We start from the raw sequence: 21,884 nt of genomic DNA, 5'->3' as shown, positions 1-21,884 counted from the left end.
AAGAGAGTAAAAAGGGATGCTATTTTTGATAAGAGTTAGAAAGAGCCTTTTTTAAAAAAATTAACATATAATGTATTATTTACCCCAGGGATACAGGTCTGTGAGTCATCAGGCTTACACATTTCACAGCATTCACCATAGCACATACCCTCCCCAATGTCCATAACCCAGCCATCCCATTCCTCCTCTCCCACCCCCCAGCAACCCTTAGTTTGTTTTGTGAGATTAAGAGTCTCTTATGGGGGCACCTGGATGGCTCAGTGGGTTAAAGCCTCTGCCTTCAGCTCAGGTCATGATCCCAGGATCCTGGGATCGAGCTCCACATTAGGCTCTCTGCTCTGCAGGAAGCCTGTTTCCTCCTCTCTCTCTCTCTCTCCCTCTCTCTGCCCACTTCTCTGCCTACTTGTGATCTCTGTCTGTCAAATAAATAAATAAAATCTTAAAAAAAAAAAATCTCTTATGGTTTGTCTCCCTCCCCATCCAATCTTGTTTCCTTTTTTCCCTCCTTACCCTCCCCGCCACGGTCCCCTGCCCTGCCTCTCAAAGTCTTCATCTCAGAGAGATCATATGATAATTGTCTTTCACTGATTCACTTATTTCACTTAGCATAATACCCTCTAGTTCCATCCACGTCATTGCAAATGGCAAGATTTCTGTTTTTTGATGGCCATATAGTATTCCATTGCATGTATACACCAAATCTTCTTTATCCATTCATCTGTTGATGGACATCTAGGTTCTTTCCATGGTTTGGTTGTTGTGGACATTGCTGCTGTAAACATTTGGGTACATGTGCCCCTTCGGATCCCTACATTTGTATCTTTAGGGTAAATACCCAGTAGTGTGATTGCTGGGTTGCAGAGTAGCTCTATTTTCAATGTTTTGAGGAACCTCCATACTGTTTTCCAGAGTAGCTGCTCCAGCTTTCATTCCCACCAATAGTGTAGGAGGGTTCCCCTTTCTCTGCATCCTCTCCAACATCTGTCATTTTCTCACTTGTTAAATTTAGCCATTCTGACTGGTGTGAGGGGCTATCTCAGTGTGGTTTTGATTTGTAGTTCCCTGATGCTGAGTAATGTTGAGCAGTTTTTCATGTGTCTCTGGCCATCTGGATGTCTTCTTTGCAGAAATGTCTGTTTATGTCTTCTGCCCATTTCTTGATTGGATTCTTTGTTCTTTGGGTGTTGGGTTTGGTAAGTTCTTTCTAGATTTTGGATACTAGCCCTTTATCTGATATGTCATTTGCTAATATCTTCTCCCATTCTGTCAGTTTTCTTTTGGTTTTGTTGACTGTTTCCTTTGCTGTGCAAAAGCTTTTGATCTTGATGAAGTCCCAGTAGTTCATTTTTGCCCTTGCTTCCCTTGAGTTTGGTGATGTTTCTAGGAAGAAGTTGCTGTGGCTGAGGTCAAAGACATTGCTGCCTGTGTTCTCCTCAGGGATTTTGATGGATTCCTGTCTCACATTGAGGTCTTTCATCCATTTTGAGTCTATTATTGTACGTGGTGTAAGGAAATGGTACAGTTTGAATTTTTCTGCATGTGGCTGTCCAATTTTCCCAACACCATGTATTGAAGAGACTGTCTTTTTTCCGTTGGACATTCTTTCCTGCTTTGTCGAAGATTAGTTGACCATAGAGCTGAGGGTCCATTTCTGCACTCTCTATTCTGTTCCACTGATCTATGTGTCTGTTTTTATGCCAGTACCATATTGTCTTGATGATGACAGCTTTGTAATAGAGCTTGAAGTTTGGAATTGTGATGCTGCCAACTTTGGTTTTCTTTTTCAACATTCCTCTGGCTATTCAGGGTCTTTCTTTCTAGTTCCATATTAATTTTAGGATTATTTGTTCCATTTCTTTGAAAAAAAAATTGGTGGCATTTTGATAGGGATTGCATTAAATGCATAGATTGATTAAGGTAGCATAGACATTTTCACAATATTTGTTCTTCCGGTCCATGAGCATGGAATGTTTTTCCATTTCTTTGTGTCTTCCAGAGAGGGCCTCTTTCATGAAGGGCCCTAGAGTAGAGACCTACTTGAAGTAGATGGGAAAGAAGTCTTTAAGGCAGAGGAAAGAGTAACACAAAGGCTGTAAAACTAATTGTGTTTGAAGAAGTGAGTACAGCAAAAAGACTAATATTATTGGAGTAGAAACAGAGTAGGAGATGGGCCAGAGACAGAATTTGAATTTTATTCTCAGTAAGAAGGGAAACCATTGGTAGATTGAGAGTAGAGGAGTAATCAGTTTGATTTATATTACTGTGGCTGATAGATTATAATAAAGAGACTAAATAACAGAGAGAGGGCACTGAAGTAGTGTGACCATTTAGGAAACTACTGTGTTGCTCCAGGCAGGAACAGGACTATGGTCATAGCTATGGAAGTGGTGAGAAGTGACATGACTTGGGATATATTTTGAAGGTTGAACCATTAGGATTTGTTGATTGAGTGACTATATATGAGAGTAATCAAAGAGTCAAGGATGATTTCAATGTTCTTTTTGCATATGTGGCTGGAATGATATAAGCTACCACCAAGTGAGAGTTAGAAGATGAGGGAGAAGCAGATTTGGGCATCAAGAATTCTGTTTTTTAAGTAGAGATACTCTGTAGTGATTTGGCTACAGGAATCTGGAGTTCAGGGTGAAAGAATATGTCTTGGCATCATTGGTGAACACCTGGTATTTAGAATCACTGTGGAATAAGTGTAATACAGAAAAAGTACCAAGACCAAGCCGGAAGAACTCTAAAATTAAGAAGTCAGGGCAATGTAGAGGAAATAAGAAACAGTTCTGTGAGTGAGTTAGTGAGGTAATACCAAGAAAGTCTGCTGATCTGAAAACCAAAATAAGATGATTCAAGGAAGGAGTAGTCAACCATGTCAAAAACAGTTGATAAATCAAGTAAGATGAGGATTGAGAATTTACTATGAACTCATCAGTGAGCAGTCAATGGGAGTCATGACAAGAATATTTTTGGTGGAGTGTGGGCACAAAATTCATTTAAAGCAAGTTCAGAAGGGAATTGGAAAAGAAAAAAAAAGAATTGTAGGCAACTAATTGGGAGGATTTCCATGAGTTTTGCTCATAGGGGAGGAGAGAAATAAAGTAGTTGCTGGGGGAATTGTTTTTTAAAGATTGGAGGAAATACTGTAAGATAAGAGCATACTGATATAAATGCCCCTGTTGAGAGGCAAGACATGATACTACAGGCAAAAGAAGGAGTGTGTGTGTATATGTGTGTGTGTATAATCTGGTTTTCAATACAGTCATCATTAAACAACAGGAAATTTAGTTTTTCCTAAGCATATTCAGATCATTGTTGCAAAAAAAAAAAAAAGTTAGCCTCTCTTTCCCTAGTTCTGAATATTTAGGGAAACCTGCCAGTGTATCCACTCCCTCCTGTTTTTCACAGGAATTTCCTACTTCAATTGGAATATTTAGAAACAGTAAGAAGAGCTACATGTTTCCACATGAGACTTTAATAATACTGTACTTTGTGTTTACATATCATATATCCTTGGTACTTCATAGCTCATTATCATTGTAAATTTACAAATCAGTGTATGAAAGCACAAGGATTAGAAGCAACTATTTTCCTGTCCAACAGTAAGTTATTAATGCCAGGATTGGAACTCATAATTACTGACACATGTGGTCCTACAACATCTAAAGATCATTTTCATAACATAAAATGAAGTGCTCAGTACGGAAAACATATCAATTATCAAATACCCTACTTATTCAAGATAATTTTAAGAACCATGAGGCTTTAATCATATAACCATATATAAATAACCATATTATATAACCATATTAAACCTCATAGTCCTACATTAAGTATAGGTAAATGTATCATTTGATCAAAACTAATACTTAATATGAATTAGTAAATATATACATATATAATCCAATCAGTTCCACAGAGTAGAATATATTTCAATCAAAAAGTAAGCAAATATGTCAACATATTAAAAATGTAAACTACTGCTTTAAAAAAAACTACTGCTTTTCACCAACATGCTGTTATCTAAAGGGTACAGATGCCATTGGTCAGCCTTGTGTATATGTCATCAAGTCTCTCCTTACTGGGGTAAAAGCATCTATTTTCTGCTGATTCAATTAAGAACATAAGCTACCCAGTTCACCTAGCAGTACCAGCTGGGTTTTAATTCTGGTGCCTTGGGCCTTCATATGTCTGGGAGATTCTGTAAGATCTGTCTCAAAGAAGCACAGGCTACCACGTGGGCGTCTGAAGGAAGATTAGCAAGTGACTGAATCAGCTTCTTGACTATTGTCTTCAAACACTGGTGGGCAGCATTCAAATCTCTGTCAAACTGTTGTCCTTGAATTTGTAGAGCCAAATGACTGCAGATGTTTCTAAACTCAACACTATCCTGAAATAAACAGCAAACATAAGCAATTAGATAGGTTATGGGATAGGACATTTGCTGAGTTTTAAGTACCCAACTTCCATTCCCATCTCTTCCCAACACAGGACCTCAATTTTTCTCCGAGAGAACTACTCTCCTCCATCTTCAGCCTATGTGATTTGGCCAAAGCTGACTCCACCCACTGTACAACTCCAGGGATCAGCCAATCAGAGATGACCACCCCTCAATCATTTTGGCTTGGTCAGGAATGGACAGGTGACCTAACACAGACCAATAAGCTACTTTTCTAGAATGTCTTTTGGACTGGGAAAGAGAAGTTCTTTTTAACTGGGGCTTTTGGAAAGCATCCTGCCACCATAAGGGGAGAACACACATGAGAAGGAAGCCAGCAGAGGAAAAAAAAAAAAAAAAGCAGAACCAAGGGATTAAAAGAGAGTGATTCTAATTATAGTCTCCGAGTATATTGATCCAGCTATACTTGAAAAATAAGCCCCAGGATTTTTTGGTTATCTGAATCAATAAATATGCCTTTTTACTTCAGCCATTTGGAGTTGAGTTTCTGTTATTTGTTCCTAACAGAGCTTTGAAGAATACACAAATAACCTCTGTTCCTATTATTCCATACTCACAGTCTTCAAAATTCCAACACAGGATATGGTATATAATGAACGTAGTGTCAAGAACTTTCCAATGCAAATTTAGAAAGAATAGTTCCCAGGTAGTTTAAAAGAATGAAATAACTAGATTTTTAGTTCCCAAATGTTTCATATTCTAAAATCCATTGTATAGAAATGGTACACTAAAATTATTCCAATAAACAAACAAAATTATTCCATACCAGAGATAATGTTGAATATATAATTTATTTTAAATACATGTAAATGCTCTCCACAGACTTCTGGTTCTGGTAACATGGCACACTTATTTTCCCTAAAACCCTTTGAGGAAACTGAAGTCTAAATAAAATAGAGCAAATATCCTTTCTGGTATTGCAAGAAAACCATGAAAATCCCTAATGGACAGAGATAAAGGAAAAGTAGATTATTTTAGCTGCCCACCAATATTCATCAAAAAAAGAAAGTTAATCTGGAGCTGGGTTTGGGGTGGAGAATAAAGTTGTCCCAAGAATGTGTAACTGTTGGCCTTTACTACACAACAGCTAAAGCTGGGAGCTGCCCTCTATACCACATACATGTTCTGGGAACACTCATGCTAAAAAAGTGGCTTAAAAATTGGAACTGGGCTAAAATATCCATGGACACATGGTAAAATAAAAGCCTATTCCATGGGACAGGTCCACAACCCATGCCCCACAGTAGTATTCCCATAACACTCTGTCAAAGACAAACTCAGAATATGAAATTTAAAATATAACCCACCATGATATAGCAGATACCAATACAGGGCAGTATAAACTCCCAAGTATTTGAGCTAGAAACTATAAAATATGTTTAAAGTGATTAAAAATATAAAAGAAGGAATCAGAAACACTTTAAGTAAAAATAGGCTTGGAAAAGAACCAAATACCATTTCTAGAAACTATTGTGACAAATTAAAAACTCAATAGACAATTTAGACACCTGAATAAATACATTCGAAATAAGGAATAGTAAACTAGATGATGAATATGAGAAAATTACTCAGAATGCAAAACAAAAAGCCAGACATGGGAAATATGTATGGAAAGTTAAATAACATGGATGATAGAAGAGAGGGTTGGAGGAGAAGAGAGGGGACAATAGTCAAAGAGAATAATGGATAAGAATTATTTAAAATTGATCCAAAACATGAATCCAGGATCATGAACATAGATTCAGGATATAAAATCAGCCTGGAATAGAATAAGCGAAATGAGATTCAAATCTAAACTTATTAAGGCAAAACTACTCTTAAAAGCAACTGGGGGCAGGGGGGTGGGGGTAGAATGGATGACTTTCAAGGGATGACAAGTCAGACTGCCAACTACTAAGCTACAAGGACCAAATCCAGAAAAGAATGGGATAATTTTTCAAATAATTGTCAACATAGATTTTTTTTTTAATTCAATAAAACTATTATTTAAATGTCAGGGCAAAATAAATATGCCTTCATTTTAAAGGACAACAGTAGTTACCACCTTCACTGTCATATTTTCCTAGAGATATAATTCAGAAAGGGGACATTCATTTCAAAAGGAAAAAAATGAGATACAAGAAGCCACAGTGAACAAAGAAACTTAAAAATATGATGTTCAAGAACTGATGTTCAAAACCAAAATTATAACAATTAACTTGGGACTTACAAAAGCAAGATGGTTCCAAAATCCTGAATAGTAGTAACATGTAGGAGGGACTGGCATTCTAAGGCATTATACATATTCAGAAAGGTGACAAAGTTGATAAATTTCAGACATATTAAGTATGCATGTGAGAAATGTAAGGCTTATCATTAAAGGGTAGAAGTAATATGTAAAACTTCAAAATCAGCAGATAAAAGGAAAATTAAAACTTAATTGATCCTGTTTTTAGAAGGTAAAAAGGAAGAAATATACAAACATAAATCAAGGTGAATAGAAAGCATCAAATCAGACATATTTTGAAATATGTGGTTACCAGATTAGATTTTTAAAAAATCTATTGATAAATTATTTACAAGAAACACATTTGAAACTAAAAACACCTAAAGACTTAAAGTAAATGGATGCTAAAACATATACACAGCAAAGAAGAGTTGAAACAAAGCCAGAAAAATCATTATTAGGGATAAAATAAACTACAGTTAATAAAAGGACCTATTCCTCAAGAAGGATAACAGTCCTGTACTTTGTGTGTGCCTAATATGACTATCTTAATTTACATTCAATCCACAAACGTAAAAGCTGATTTCTATGCAGCTTACTCAGACACTGAAAAAATCAAACAACAAAATGATCAACTTGGATAAAAAAGACTAAAACACTAATCACAAGCTTGGCCCAATAAAGATAAGCAAATACAAATTTTCCCAAAGATATATGGAATATTTATGAAAGCTGACTCTATTGTAATACGCTAGAAGCAAATTCTCAACAAATATCTAGAAGTCTATATCATATAAATAACAATGCAAATAAATGGGAAATCAATAACATAACTTTCCCAATACATACATGACTTAAAAATCTACTTCCAAATAATTCATGGATCAGCGAAAAAATAATTGGAATTTTAAAATACTTTATACTGAACAATTATGAAAATAGTATATCACAAATTTGTGGGATACACCTGCATTGAGAAAGTCATGCACTTAATGCCATAAAAGTAATGAATAATCACTGAAAAAACATGAGCTAAGAATTCAACTCAAGATCTTAGGAAAAGAAAAAAAAAAAACAGATAATCCAAGAGAAAATGAAAGAAAGAACTAAAAGCTGAACTGAAGTTTGGAACTAGGGTTTTCTTCCTACTTCTATGTGGAAAGAAAAGCTATTCTTCTCCCTAACAAAAACTCTGTCACTTGGGTTAGAAGGACCTGGGTTTCTGGCAAAGTGTTTATTAGAGAACATCTTTTGGGAAACAGAGCAAACATTCTTCTGTTGAGTTCGGCCAACAATGGCAGCCGGACTCCAGTGTGAGTGAGGGGCTGGGACAGAAAGATCAACACAACAAACCACAGTTCCTTTACTCAAGCATTCACAGCCTACCATGCTTCTTGTTTTTTTCTTCCTATTTAAAGCATTCTTGCTTCCCCGCCTTTGCGTGTTGCTCTTTTCTGCTCAGAAGGTATCAAGGGGCTACGTAGATAATCCATCCCATAGTTTATGGAGTAACCTATATTCCTGCATATTGCTTGGGAATGGGAAAGTAGAGGGGGAAAAATGCCTTCTGGACTACTTCCCCCAGATCCACATCAAGGGAAATTGTCTGCTTGCTTTACAGAAGTAATCCAACTCTAAGTACAAAGTGGAAGGATCAAAGACAACATGCAAAGGGAAATTCAAAATTGAAGGAACCACTGAAATGTGTGCTGACGTGTGCCTATTAGCCAGTCTGCAAAGGCATTCATCACCCAAATAAGATTAAAATGCCTTAAAAATATGTTTGTGGGCCTAAAATCTGAAGTCAATTTCACGTTTACTGTAAAGAATCAAAGAAGGCATCATTTGGGGAAAGTATACATATAATAAAATTCCACTGCTGGACTGCACTGGTCCCTGAGGCCCTGGGTAAACTTCACATCTCTGGCAAGCTTTGCAAAGTCTCTTTATTTTACTCTTTTAGTACAGTTTTTAAATCCTTTCTCAACTATATTAACAGTCAAAGAAAACAAATTAATAGGCACAGGCTTTCCATGGGACTCTTAAGCCTGGGGATGGAAAAATAAAACAGGTGGTTGCTTCTCTTCCTTTCTGAGGGGTCTGAAGGCTAACTGTGGATCCAGTGATCATGGCCTCCAGCCAAACCTCTACTGATTCTGTTGCATAGATGGGGGCCAAAAATCACAGTGTTGAGACAGTGGCATATTGAATGGCTCATGGACTTTCAGTAGAAAATCCCATGATCGATGCTCATGATGATTTCATATTTGCTCCTTTCCATTCAATGACAGGACACATCCACCCAGCAGCTTTTATTTAGCAAGTCCCAGATGCTTTCAGAAATGATGTCATACTCTTCACAGGTTTGTGAGTACATTGCCAGCATTAGAACACTCTGACTGAGCAACCTAAAGACAGGTTTTGGAACTTCTAAAGCCTTGTATAATTTCAGACTGTGGATATGAAATGTGTTGGTTGTTACAGTGTTTCAAACTGATAGGCGGCATTTACATTTTATAGTGACTCAACTCATCTCCTGGGGTAATGGCCTCGGACTCAGTTAATGAAACAAATACATTTATTTCAAACATGTGAAGTCTCCACTATATGATTGACCACACTGGGTAAAAAGCAGTAAGACAGGGGTACCTAGTCTATAAAAAGCTGATAACCTAGTAGGAGCATTGAGACACATAGAGCATATATCCGAATGGCCAGTGAAATGGGATGGGGGCTATGGTAAAAACACAAAGACCCAACCCTACAGAAGACCAGACATTTATAGACTCATAATCTGAGCACTGTAGAGGGTTCATACAAAACACTTTCTGACGTGTGAATCCTTTCTGGAGCACACCTGGTGTCACACTGTTTGCCACACAGGAGAAACCCATGTGCTTAGGAGGCAACCCTTGGCCCTAAATTCCAGAACATTTTTTCCTCTTAATTCTTAGCTGGAATCTGCCCTGTAGTAGACAGAATAATGGCCTCCTGAAGATGTCCATGTCCTAATCCCCAAAAGCTGTAAGCATGTTATCCTATACAGCAAAAAGGACTTTCTAGATGTTAGTTAGGATGGCAGCCCTTCAGGGACCTCCAAAGACTCCTGGAATGCTGGGATTATCCCTTCATGAGCACTGGACTTGCCATCAGAGCCCTTTTTCTGTCCCTTTGACAGGCCACCTGTGGACAAGACATTTTTTTTTATCTCTGGAAAATTCAGTTTTCTAATGTGTAAGGTGGGAACAAATAGCTACCACACAGAGAGATTGTGAAGGTCAAATAAGCTCATGGTCATGCAAACCCTGAATTTATAAGGCATTCCATTCATCTAAGGTTGTGCATAAAGTACTTCTCTAGATGGGAGGTCAGCAACAAGGAGAGAGGAGGAAGGAAGGACAGAAAATTACAGAGCAAAATGCTCTATAGAAGCTAAGAACCTAATTGGTGCGATGAAACTAAGCTGTTCAGTAGTAGAGAGGTCACACAGAATAAGATTAAGGCACAAAGAAGAGTGCTTGAGCACACCTCATATCCATTAGAATGACTACTGTTGAAAAAACCCTGAAAATCACCAGCGTTGGTGAAGACGTGGAGAAACTGGGGCCCTCCTGTGCTGTCAGTGGGAATCTAAAATCATGCAGCCACTATGGAAAACAGCATGGAGGCTCCTCAAAAAAATTAAAAATGCAATTACCACGTGATCCAGCAACTCCACTTCCAGAATACATATTCAAAAGGATTCGAATCAGGATTTCAAAGATATATTTGCGCACCCATGTTCACAGCAGCACTATACACAATAGCCAAGAGGTGAGAACAGCTCAGGGGTCCCCTGACAAATGAATGGATGAACAAACCATGGTATATACATAGAATGAAATACTATTTAGCCTTAAAGAGGGAGGAAATTCTGAGACGTGCTCCAACATGAAGGAACCTTGAGGACATTACACTCTCGGAAATAACCCAGACACAGAAAGATAAATACCGTATGATCCCACTTACATGCAATACTTAGAGTCATCAAACTCACACAGAAACAGAGAGAAGAATGGTGGCTGCCAGAGGCGAGGGGAAGGGTAATGGGGATTTGTTGCTTAATATGTACAGAGTTTCAGATTTCCAAAATGAAAAAATTATGGAGATCGTTTGCACAATAATCTGAATGCTCTTGATACTACTTAACTATATACTAAAAATGGTCAAATTTATGTTATGCCCTTTTGTTAACCATAGTTAAAAAAAAAAATAAGTGGTCAAGAGCATCAGAATGCTGTTGGCCTTTGCAGAAGGGGATGGAGGTTAGGATGAGGCATCTGGGAAAGCTGTACAGACGTTACAAGACAGCTGGCGCTAGGGAATGCAGTCTTTGCCTCTCAGGGAAGAGATGGCCCTCACAATTAGAATGAATAACACAGCAAAGGCCCTTAGTCAAGTAGGGGCTGGGTCTGGAAAGAGGCCAGACTGAAAAGAACAGAGCTTTGTGCTGGGAACCAGGACACAAACTAGTGTGGGAGCCTTGAGCGCCACAGTGAAGTCACTGGGCACTTCCAAGCATGGAGAGCACATGGCAAGCCAGCATTTTAAAAACACTGGTCTGGCCCAACCTGCTAGGTACAGGATCCAAGGCCAGGCTTCTGATCTACCTAGTGTCACTCAAAATTCACAACCATCCATGAATGACTGATGAAGAAATGTGGCTGAGAGAGATGAATCAACATACCCAAGTCACACAGCAAATGAGGGGCACCTTTTTAAATTTTTTATTTATTTATTTATTATTTTTCTAAAATAAAAAATTGCTCTTTTTCCCCCAGACTAAAAGGCAACCTTCAGAATGGGAGAAGATATTTGCAAATGGCTCATCTGATAAAGAGTTAGTATCCAAAATCTATAAAGAATTTATCAAACTCAACACCCCAAAACCAAAAAATCCAGTTAAGAAATGGGCGGAAGACATGAAGAGACATACAGATGGCTAACACACACATGAAAAATGCTCAACATCATTTGGCGTCGGGGAAATACAAATCAAAACTACAATGACGCTTGTCATTACGGCTAAAAGTAACAACACAGGAAACAAGAGATGTTAACAAGATAGAAAGGGCTGGGAATGCAAGCTGGTACTGCCACTCTGGAAAACAGTATGGATTTTCCTCAAAAAGTTAAAAATAGTGCTACCCTATAACTCAGCAAGGGTGGCTAGTGAATCCTAAAGAATCCTCTCTTCCCAAACTCAAATGTTCATCAAAGACCCACCCCAAATTAGAAACCGGGCTGGGTACCATGATGACTTGGAGAGCAGAGCCTGCTACTCATGGTGGGAGACAGACTGGGGAACTGAAATTACAGAGCTTCAGATGTCCTCATGGGATGAGTGGAGATACCGTGCAGGTGAGCAGGGAGGCACCAAACTAGCTTTGAGATGTAACAAAAATGTCTACAAATGAATGTTTCTTTTTTTGCCCTATATTCACACTATTTTTTTTAAGGTTAACTGAGTGTTAACGAAGCTCCAGTTGGCATTGGTCACATCCAAATTGAGATTGGTCTGTTGGCCCATCCAACTTCGCTGCAACATAATTGAGACGGTTTGGCTGTCTGGAAGATATTCAAGGCATGGAAACTTCTACCTCCCATGTCAAGCCAACTCCTAGCTAATCAGCGACCCCCTCCATAGCTGGAGCTCTCCTCTTCCTCCACTCTGTTCTTTCCTGCCCAGCATACGGGAGGTCTCTTAGAAAAACTGCCACACTTGCACTTTCCGCATTATGCTTTGTGTTTATTAGGAATGCACACATCTGGAATCCTTGAGCGACTGCAAATGCACCTGCAAAGTCCAAAAGGGAAGAAAAGCTAAGGCTTTTTTTTAGCTTTGTACTGAAAATAAACACTCCCATCAAAACTGAAGTCTTGAAGGCAAAAAGAATCTGGCTTCGACAGTCAGTTTCAAAGCCTATTTTCTGAAACCAACACCAGCGGATAATAAAGTTAAAAATAGAATATGACTTTATGGGCTCTACAATGCAGATAACTTTTAAAGAATCCACAAGGAAGATTTTTAGTTTTTTTTCCTACCTCATCACCTTCAAAATCACTTCTCCATCTATATAAACTATAAATCAGCTCATATCCCCTTCACCACTGGCTTTAAAATAAGTTGGTTCTTTTCAAGACAGTCACATTTCAAGCTATAGTCTCTTGCAATGGCTTCCACAAACTTGTTTCTTATCACATTTTCCTTTCTAGTTTGCCCTAAATGCCTAATGTCCCCTATGGAGAGTACTGAAGAAAGAGCTTTTCCCAGCTTTCGTGGTGGGGGCCTCCTGACCTTAATGAACTTCAGCAGACCACTCTCCACTAAAGGTGCCAAGTGCTGGGACCTACGAAGGAGCACAGATCCCTTCCCCAGACCCATCACCCACCCCCATACTGGATATGTCCATAAAATGGGAAAGCCATATCTCTATTTAGAGGGATGGTGTGAAAACCACGCTAGCAGAAATAGCATACTAAAAATTGTCCCCTTGGTTCATCAGCATCTGGCTTTGAACTACAAATTCATGGGGCCCAGAGGAGCCCCCAGTGGCCTGAACCCACAGTCAATCTCAAATAGATATGTAACTGTGTGTTAATAAAACACTCAATGAAGAACCAAAGTATCTGCCAGTCACCATAAAAAGTCTATCGTCCACAGGAAATTAAACATTTTTACTTGTGGCGTACCCAGTGTAAACGCTCACAAGGAACTAAGGTTCCTTATGCATTTGCTTTGGGTATGGTACCATTTTCATTAGAAAAGTCCAGTTAAAAGAACTTTGTGATGGATACAAGCTCTTGAGTCAGATATGCACACAAGGCAAACCCCAAAATTACAGAGCAAAGCACGGCAGCATTTCCATCAAGATGTTGAACATAAGCAGGTTTGTTTTAGGGCCTTCCTGCAATATCTTTCCCAAAATTCTCATTTTGGCAATTGTAAATGTCCTGATTTTCCTGTCACTCACGTTACGAGCAAGGACAAAGCTGTAATGAAGCTATTAAAAGAGTAGTCACTGGGCCTTTTTGTCCCAGAACACCATGATTTTATCCCAAATGAAGAACAATTCCCTGGCTATGCTATAATCATGTAACTCTGAGCATTTATTCCTTCAATAGTTTGTAAGTAATTTTTAAAGACACAATTCCCAAATTTGCAGAAACTGGCTTCACACTCATGTTAATGGGGGAAAAAAGCACTCATCACCAACGTCTTCCTCTGAGTGACCCAATGTTCACACTTGCAATTTGCAAAGAGCATTAGCAGTGACCATGAAGCCAAAGCCAGTGGTTTTATAACCACCATGCTTGGTATGTAGAATGAGAAAACCAGCAAGGACCACGGAACGTGATAGAATAACTGGCACCAGATCAGCTAATTGAAATGGGTGAACTCACAGGCAAGTTTAATCTATAATAGCAGGAAAGTTCTCCTGCCTCTGAAAGTTGGCATCAGCTATAGTTTCCATGAAACTTGCACCAGAGCAGAACTCTTGGAAACTATAAATGTTTTTGACTCTCAAAGGAAGACAGAAAAAATCAGAGTGACTTCATAATTGGCTTGGTTAATGGTGTCTGTGTGAGTTGGTCATTTTCAGCAGTTCTTAAAACCCTGGACTGGCTTCCGTCTGGTCCTCTGCATGTTTCTATGCTCCCTTTGAGTGGTGAGTGCCTAAGGCATTCTTGATAGTTATTACTAGTTGGATAATGATTTCCTACAGTCACCTGGTGCATTGGGTCACTATGTAAAGGGGCCCTCATATAAAGAGACACACAAATCACCCATATAATGGATTAAATTGTGTCCCCCTCCCACAAAAAAAATCCGTGTGTTGAAACATAACCTCCAGTGTGACTGTATTGGAAAAAGGACCTTTAGGGAGGTAATTAAGGTTGTATGAGGTCATAAGGGTGGGGCCCTACTCCAGTAGGATTGGTGTCCTTGTAAGAAGAGAGAGATATATCCAACATCTCTCCCTCTCTAACCAGGTACAGAGGAAAAAGCCATTCAAGACAGAGTGGGAAGGTGGCAGTCTGCAAGCCAGGAAGAAAGACCTTACCAGAAACCAAATTTTGATCTTCAGCTTTCCAGCCTTCAGAACAATGAGGAAATAAATGTTTGTGGCTTAAGCCACCTGGTCTATGGCATGCTGTCATAGCAGCCCGAGCTGACCAAGATATCCAGTCTACAAGGTGATTCTTGCACCCCAAGCAGTGTGCAGTGCACAGCATATCCAACCCACTGTCAACCAACTGTACACACTCATGGACTTTATTTCTGCATGATGTTCATCACACCTCTCTAATCCAGCACTGTGATATGATAGGGAAAAAAAAAAAAAAAGGACAAAACCATGTTTGAGCCATGGGCCATCACTTCCCAGCTGTGAGATCTTTAGCAAAATCCTAAATTCCTCTGAGTCTCAGTCTCCTTCTATAATAAATGTTTGTCTAGCTGGCTAACTCTAGCCTCTCCAACAAACTTAACAAGACTCAGGATTATGAAGTATTTTTTTATCCACTATAAAAAAGCACACTTCATGCAAGTTTTGCATGTGTGTGATAATCTCTAAATATTCAAAAAGAATATTAAGTGTTGGTTTCTTCAAAAAAGAGTAAAATACTATAAAAATGTCCATCAGTATTGTGCTGAGAGTTTCTCTGCCTCCGTGCCTGAAAATTTCACTTCCTTAAGCCTCAGTGGCTTGATCAGCAAGTCATTCAGTGGCAGCATCTCTAAGTCAGTCATCAGGTATGGGCTAAAGCTGACCTCTGGATAGTGGAGACTTCTTAGAAATCTCCTTGGGTCATCCTAACTCTGCCTTTGTCAACAGTCTCAGAAAAGTAAATAGAGTCCGTGGGCTAGATCCATCAATATCAAGACTGGAACTCACAATAATAGTCAATGAGAACATGAGACATAAACTTATTAATGATTATAATAATAATAATGATAAATTTCAAAGGTATTGAGACTTTGTATGGGCAGCCACTAGCTAAGTCTTCATGTGAATTATCCTAATAACCCTGTAAGGTTAGATACCTCTATCTCCACTTTAAGGAAAGGAGACTGAGGCACAGGAAGGCTAAATAATTTGCCCAAGGGCCTACAGCAGCAAGTGGCATAGTAGGTTTGAAAGGCTTCACAGGACCAGATCACTGAGCTGTCCTGTGTTGTCTCTACTTTGGGGTCCCTAATGCCTTTCATCTTTATGCGGAGAGCTTTAGTTCAAGTGAGTCCCCCTCCTCTCTGTGGCAAGTAACACTTGTGGGAGGGAACTGGTGTTAGAGGGATGTTTCCACACACTTCCAAGTGATACACAGGTGTTATTTCCATTAGCACAACTCCTCCCAAAATCCTTCTGTGTATAAAATCAATCCACATGTTCTTAATTTAAAAATAAAGAAAACATGAAAAAAATTGGAGAAGACACACATAAATGGCAAAATAAATGGCAAATCCATGTTTTTGGATTGAAAGAATTAATATATATTTTTAATATTGCTGAAATGTCCATTCTACCCAAAGCAATCTATAGGTTCTGTGCAATACCTATCAAAATTCCAATGGCATACTTCAAAGAAGTAGAACAGTCATTCTAAAACGTGTATGGAACTACAGAGGACCCCAAATAGCCAAAGCAACATTGAAAAGAACAAAGCTGAAGGTATGATGCTCCCTGCTTTCAAGATATACTACAAAGCTACAGTAACCCAAGCAGGATGATACTGGTACAAAAACAGACACACAAATCAGATTGAAACAGAATTAAGAGCCCAGAAGTAAATCTAACAGATATAGACAATTAATCTATGACAAAGGAGCCAAGGACATACAATGGAGAAAGGACAGTCTCTTCAATAAATGGTAATGAGAATACTGAACAGCCACAGGCAAAAGAATGAAACTGGACCACTATCTTACACTACACATAAAAATTAACTCAAATTGTATTAAGGACTTGAATATAAGACCTAAAGACATAAAATTCCTAGGGGGAAAAGAACACAGGCAGTAAATTCCTCAACATCAGTCTTAGGAACATCTTTGCGGATCTGACTCTAAAGGCAATGGAAAGAAAAGCAAAAACAAACAAACGTGACTACATCAAACTAATGAGATTCTGCAGGGCACAAGAAACCATCACCAGAATGAATGAGCAACCTACTGAATGGGAAAAGATATTTGTAACTAAATATCTGACAAGGGGTTAATATCCAAATACATATAAAGAACTCCTACAACTCAAAGACATAAAAAATAAACTACTGGTTAAAAAATGTGCAGAGCATGTGAACAGACATTTCTTCAAAGAAAACATACAGATGGCCAACAGGCACATGAAAAGATGCTCAACATCACTAATTACTAGAGAAATGCAAGTCAAAACCACAATGAGACCCCTCCTAACGTCCGTTATAATTGCTGCTGTCAAAGAGAAAAGAAAGAACAAGTGTTGGTCAGAGTGTGGAAAAAAGGAACCCTTGGGCACTGTGAGTGGGACTGTAAATCAGTGCAGCCACTATGGAAAACAGTATGGGATTCCTCAAAAAATTTAGAACATAACTACTGCATGACTTAGCTATTCCACTTCTGTGTATTTACCCAAAAAATTTGAAAACACTAATTTGAAAAGATATATGCACCCCTGTGTTTATTGCAACATTATGTACAATAGCCAAGATATGGAAGCAACCTAAATGTCCAGTGATAGATAAATGGAAAAAGAGGTGAGATAGATAGATAGATACACACACACACACAATGGAATATTACTTAGCCATAAAAAAAAAAATCTTGCCATTTGCAACAGCATGGATGGACCTTAAGGGTACTATGCTAAGTGACTTCAGTCAGACAGAGAAGGGCAAACACTAAATGATTCCACTCATACATGAAATCTAAAAGATGAAACAAATGAACAAATAAAATAAAACAAAGACAAAGTCATAGATACGGAGAACAGACTAGTGGTTCCCAGAGGAGAAAGGGGTTGAGGTATGGGTGAAATGGGTGAAGGTAATCAACGGTATGCTGATGGATGGTAACTAGACTTATGGTGGTGATCACTTTGTAGTATATGCAAAAGTCAATTTAACACTAGTAATAATGAAGCCAGGTCAGCATAACCAGCCCCCTGGAAAGACAGACTACTGTGTCCTTAAGTCTAAGTTCTTTGTAATCACTACTTTACAACCAGAGATACTACCTTTTCTCCAAATTAAAAACCAAGCAAAATTCTGAGATGTTGGCCAGGAGGCAAGTCATCCAAAGAAACTTCTCCCTTCTGAAAACACTGGCCGTTCTCAGGAGCCCTCAGAACCCTACAGGTGACCAGCAAACTCCAATAGGAAGGCTACCTTGGGTTGGGGGTTGAGGGAACCAAACAGCATTTCTCTATTAGAGACAAGAAAGAAGATGAGTAGAAGTGAGATTTTTTTAGGTAGAGAGGAAGATTTTTGTGTCTGATGGCCTCTATTTTCTCAGAAGAGGAATGAGCCGGTTGAGGTTTGGATAAAGAAAGCTTGAGAAGGGTGGAAAATGTTGAGGACAAAAAGTCAAGTAGGAAGCATCAGAAGAATGACCAAGTAGAAGGGACAGTGGCATGAAGCTCGAGTGGCATGGTTTATAGGCCAAAGCAGAGAGCTCCAGTGCATTTGAGCTGGGCTGGGCCCTCGGACAGTGGTCTCCAAGCTGACCCCCAGACTGTGGCCTCACCTGCTGTGACTTATCTAAGGTCACATCCATGCCTCAGTCATTTCAAGGGTTACCTTTGCCTGCAAGAAAATTCAAGGCCCTCCGCATGACACACAGACCTTTCTTGCCATCAGACCCCACTTACCTGTCCATCATCCTGTTAAACTTTCTGCCATAATGAACTAATTTTAGTTCCCCCAAAGCCCAAGTCTTTTCATTTCTTCTGGGCCTTAGATCACACAGCTCCCCTGAAGTGATTTTTCCCTTTTATGCCTGTGGGGCAAATATTCATATTTTTTTTAAGATTACTTCCTCCAAGAAGCCTACCGAGATCACCTAAGGTAAAGCCGATCACTCAGTCTCTCCTTCTGCCAACCTACATGTGCCCTGCATATGCCCCTAACGTCACACAACCCTTCCTATTTCAGCAATTCTAAGATGCACACTTTTTCACGTTTCCAAAATCTCTGATGTGATCTTACAATAGATGGTGCATCATAGTTCAATTGGTAGGATTTTTTATTTCTTCATGGTACCAAAAAAGGTCATTCTACACACAAACATTAGTGAAATGCACCTTCATTTTTTAACTTCCTAATGTAAGTGGGGCAGTGCTTCGCATCTGGAGGCGATCTTATTTCCCCTCCCCCCAACACACATTTGGGAATATTGGGTTGTATTAGTTTGTTGGGGGGGGGGGGAGTAACGTTTCTGGCATCTCCTGGGTTGAGGCCAAGGATGTTGCCAAACATCCTATAACACACAGGACAGCCCCACAATTATCCAGCCCAAAATGTCAGTATCAGGTGACTGAGAAGCCATTGTGTTAGAGTAACAATACTTATTTGGCTGTATCATATGCTTGATTATATTTAATTTCAGATCAACCTTTTACAGTGTCTAGTAACCTAAAAACACAGCAATTTTTTTCCAAACCTTGGCTTAAAGAGCAAGAATAGCAACTTTGGAGAACCCCCCCCCCCAAGTTTTCTTCATCATTCCCACCCATTTCCTTCTGCTGGCCTCCCAAGGGGAAGGAAGGAAGCAAAATTGGAAAGCCAGAAGATCTCAAAGAGATTGTGACCTTAAACCAATTAGGTTAGTTAATGACAAGGCAGACACTGGATCCCAAGATCTGCAGATTTCCCAATCCCACCTGGCCCGGGAGGCAGCTGCTCTGCTCCCTGGCTAGGCTGACGAACATAGTTTGGTACCATGAGAGGAAACGTGCCCGACAAACACAAGCTGCGGGACTTAGCAGGAATTTAGCATTAGTATTCACGCTTCAACACCCGGGCCCCACCCGGCTCTCACCCCACTTTTATGACAATTTAGGTTGACTCCGTAAAGGCCTCTGAACTCTGTGGGGAATTGGGTTTCTGCAAAAATAAGTTTGATTCTTAGGTGTGAAGGAACTTTAAATAAATTTAGGTGATTTTGTCACACAAAAGGCAGGGGGACTTAATACGTGCATTTAAGGCTCTGGAGTAAGGGTTATTAACTCGGAAGGGGAAAGCAGGGGCAGCTGTCTTCCACCCCTAGAAGCTGTACATGTGGAAAGGGCCTTCGGCTGGAGCAGGAGTTATGTGAGAGAGAGAGAGAGAGAGAGAGAGAGAGAGAGAGAAAGGAGTTCCGAAGGAAGGTTTTTGGCAAGGCCTCCCCGCGTCTCAGTTCCACAGCCAGGTGGGCCCCAGGTGGGCCCCTGAGTTCCTGGACTCAAGTCCCAGGGGTGTCACCTCCCCCCTTCCCTCTCACAGAGGCGGAATCCCTGTAGATGGCTCCGCTTTGCAACGGGTGGCCCCTCCCGGCTTTATCCCTTCATCCCGGCCCCGCAGCCCCGCCCTGTGGCAGGATCCTGCGCGCGAGCTGGGTGCTGGCGGCCAGACTCACCTTCAGATGGATGGGGAAAGACCGCTCCTGCTGGAGGGGGCCCAGCAGCGTCTGCTCCACGCTGACCAGCTCCGAGGTCGAGTCCACCACGCGGGCCAGCGCACTGCGTATCGCCATCTGGGCCAGGGTGCAGGACCCCCGACCCCGGGGGAAGGACAGCAGCTCCGCGCCGCCCTCAGCTCCTCGCACCACTTCCACTTCTGGGGAGCTTGCCCGAGCCCCAGACCCGCCATTCCTGACCCCCCGCGCCCCGCCCCCGTCTTGGCGCCCAGGCCCCCGCCAGGCCCGCCGCGGGCCTGTGCGATGCCCTGGGGCGGCGGACACGTGGTCTGAATCGTGCGGGTTCCCCGGGTCGCCCGGACCGTCCCCCCAGCCCCACTCCTGCTGCAGCAGCTGCAGAGTCTGCAGAGCCACCATTTGGTGGCTGATGGAGGCCACAAAGGGCGCCGGGCTAGCCATCGCCTCTGCCGGCGGTTCGGCGCGCCCGGCGGGCAGGTGCAGCAGTGAGCAAGAAAGGCGGGGGCTTTTGGGGTCGCCAAGGTCACATTTCTTGCCCTTCTTGCCTCTCGGGGGTGGGGCTGGCCCCGCCCCAGGCCCGCAGGAGATGGTCTCTTCTGGCCCCTGAATTCTTAGTACGAAAGGGCGTGTCGGGACCCAAGGCTGTCTGAGGCTGGGCTCCTTGTGCGCTTGAAAATCCCCCAAATGCTGAGCGCGGGTTCTTTCTCTTCTCCAGGACTTCGATGGGGAAACGCGCGGCTGGGTACAGATGCATCCGTCCGCAGGGATACCCCGCCCCCACCTCCTTTGAAGGATGCCTGTCAGTGACCATTCATGCCCTGGGTCCTGAGGGTGGCAGGTAAGAGATCCACCCTGAGCAAGGGTGCCAAGAGCCAGAGAAAGCTCACAAAAGGTAGACCGTGTCCCCATCCTCCCCCCACCTCTTTCCCAATTCTGGGAGAATTTTCAGGAACTTCTTGGAGTAACCTTCAAGGCCTCGTGTCCCCCAAACTTGTGTAACTTGTGTATATGGACATTCTACTCTTCTCTGCTTTGCTCATGCCACAGGCACTCAGGGACTCTGATGGCTAAGGAGGCATCGGGGCACAGCTAGGGTAGGACACACTTCGGCCCCCTGCCAAGGTGACTGGGGAAGTGAGGGTTTGGCATTGCCCAGAGGAGGAGCCCAAATGGCTTTGTGTGAAACTCCCCAAGGACGTGGGCAGCGGGAGTTTGAAGCTAAATCCTTTTAGGAACCATGAACCCAGGGACAGCTGTACAAATAGTTGCTGCTTTTAATTAAACCTAACTTCGCTGCTTCCTTGACTCAGGAGCAAAGACTGGGAAATTTACGCTTTGATAAACTGGAAACTATTGGTGTGTGATTACATTTTATATATATTTTTAAAAAGCAGCACACAGTTGAGGAGAATGGTATGGAGGAGTGTTACAGTGTAGCCTGGTGGCAGCTTTCTTCCTTCATGGGAAACCATTGAACATAACTCCACCACACAAATGAGGCAGGTAATAAGGGTGCAGGCACATGACAGACACTGGACCCTCCCCACCTGAGGGTGGGATTT

The 21,884-nt window shown here is 41.0% G+C and overlaps 1 protein-coding gene across 1 annotated transcript; it reads right to left on the bottom strand.

Moving 5' to 3' along the window:
* Nucleotides 1–4,189: 4,189 nt before the first annotated feature.
* On the bottom strand, nt 4,190–20,763 carry LOC111146892 (deleted in lymphocytic leukemia, 7). Its single transcript, XM_022502616.1, has 2 exons — nt 20,305–20,763; nt 4,190–4,396 (listed from the first exon to the last, which is right to left on the bottom strand). Exons 1-2 carry the CDS (start codon nt 20,761–20,763, stop codon nt 4,190–4,192), a joined length of 666 nt encoding a protein of 221 aa, XP_022358324.1.
* Between the last annotated feature and the right edge of the window lie 1,121 nt (nt 20,764–21,884).

Source organism: Enhydra lutris, unplaced genomic scaffold (genome assembly GCF_002288905.1).
Source record: "Enhydra lutris kenyoni isolate GAN:26980312 unplaced genomic scaffold, ASM228890v2 scaffoldscaffold15, whole genome shotgun sequence".
Taxonomy (NCBI): Eukaryota; Metazoa; Chordata; class Mammalia; order Carnivora; family Mustelidae; genus Enhydra; species Enhydra lutris.
This window is presented reverse-complemented; position numbering and strand designations above follow the sequence as displayed.

Excerpts from the sequence above, each read along its gene's own strand:
- LOC111146892 (XM_022502616.1), bottom strand. The coding sequence starts at position 20,763 with ATGGCTAGCCCGGCGCCCTTTGTGGCCTCCATCAGCCACCAAATGGTG. Across the intron at positions 4,397-20,304 it reads CTTTCCCCATCCATCTGAAG|GATAGTGTTGAGTTTAGAAA; the intron begins GTGAGTCTGGCC and ends TGTTTATTTCAG.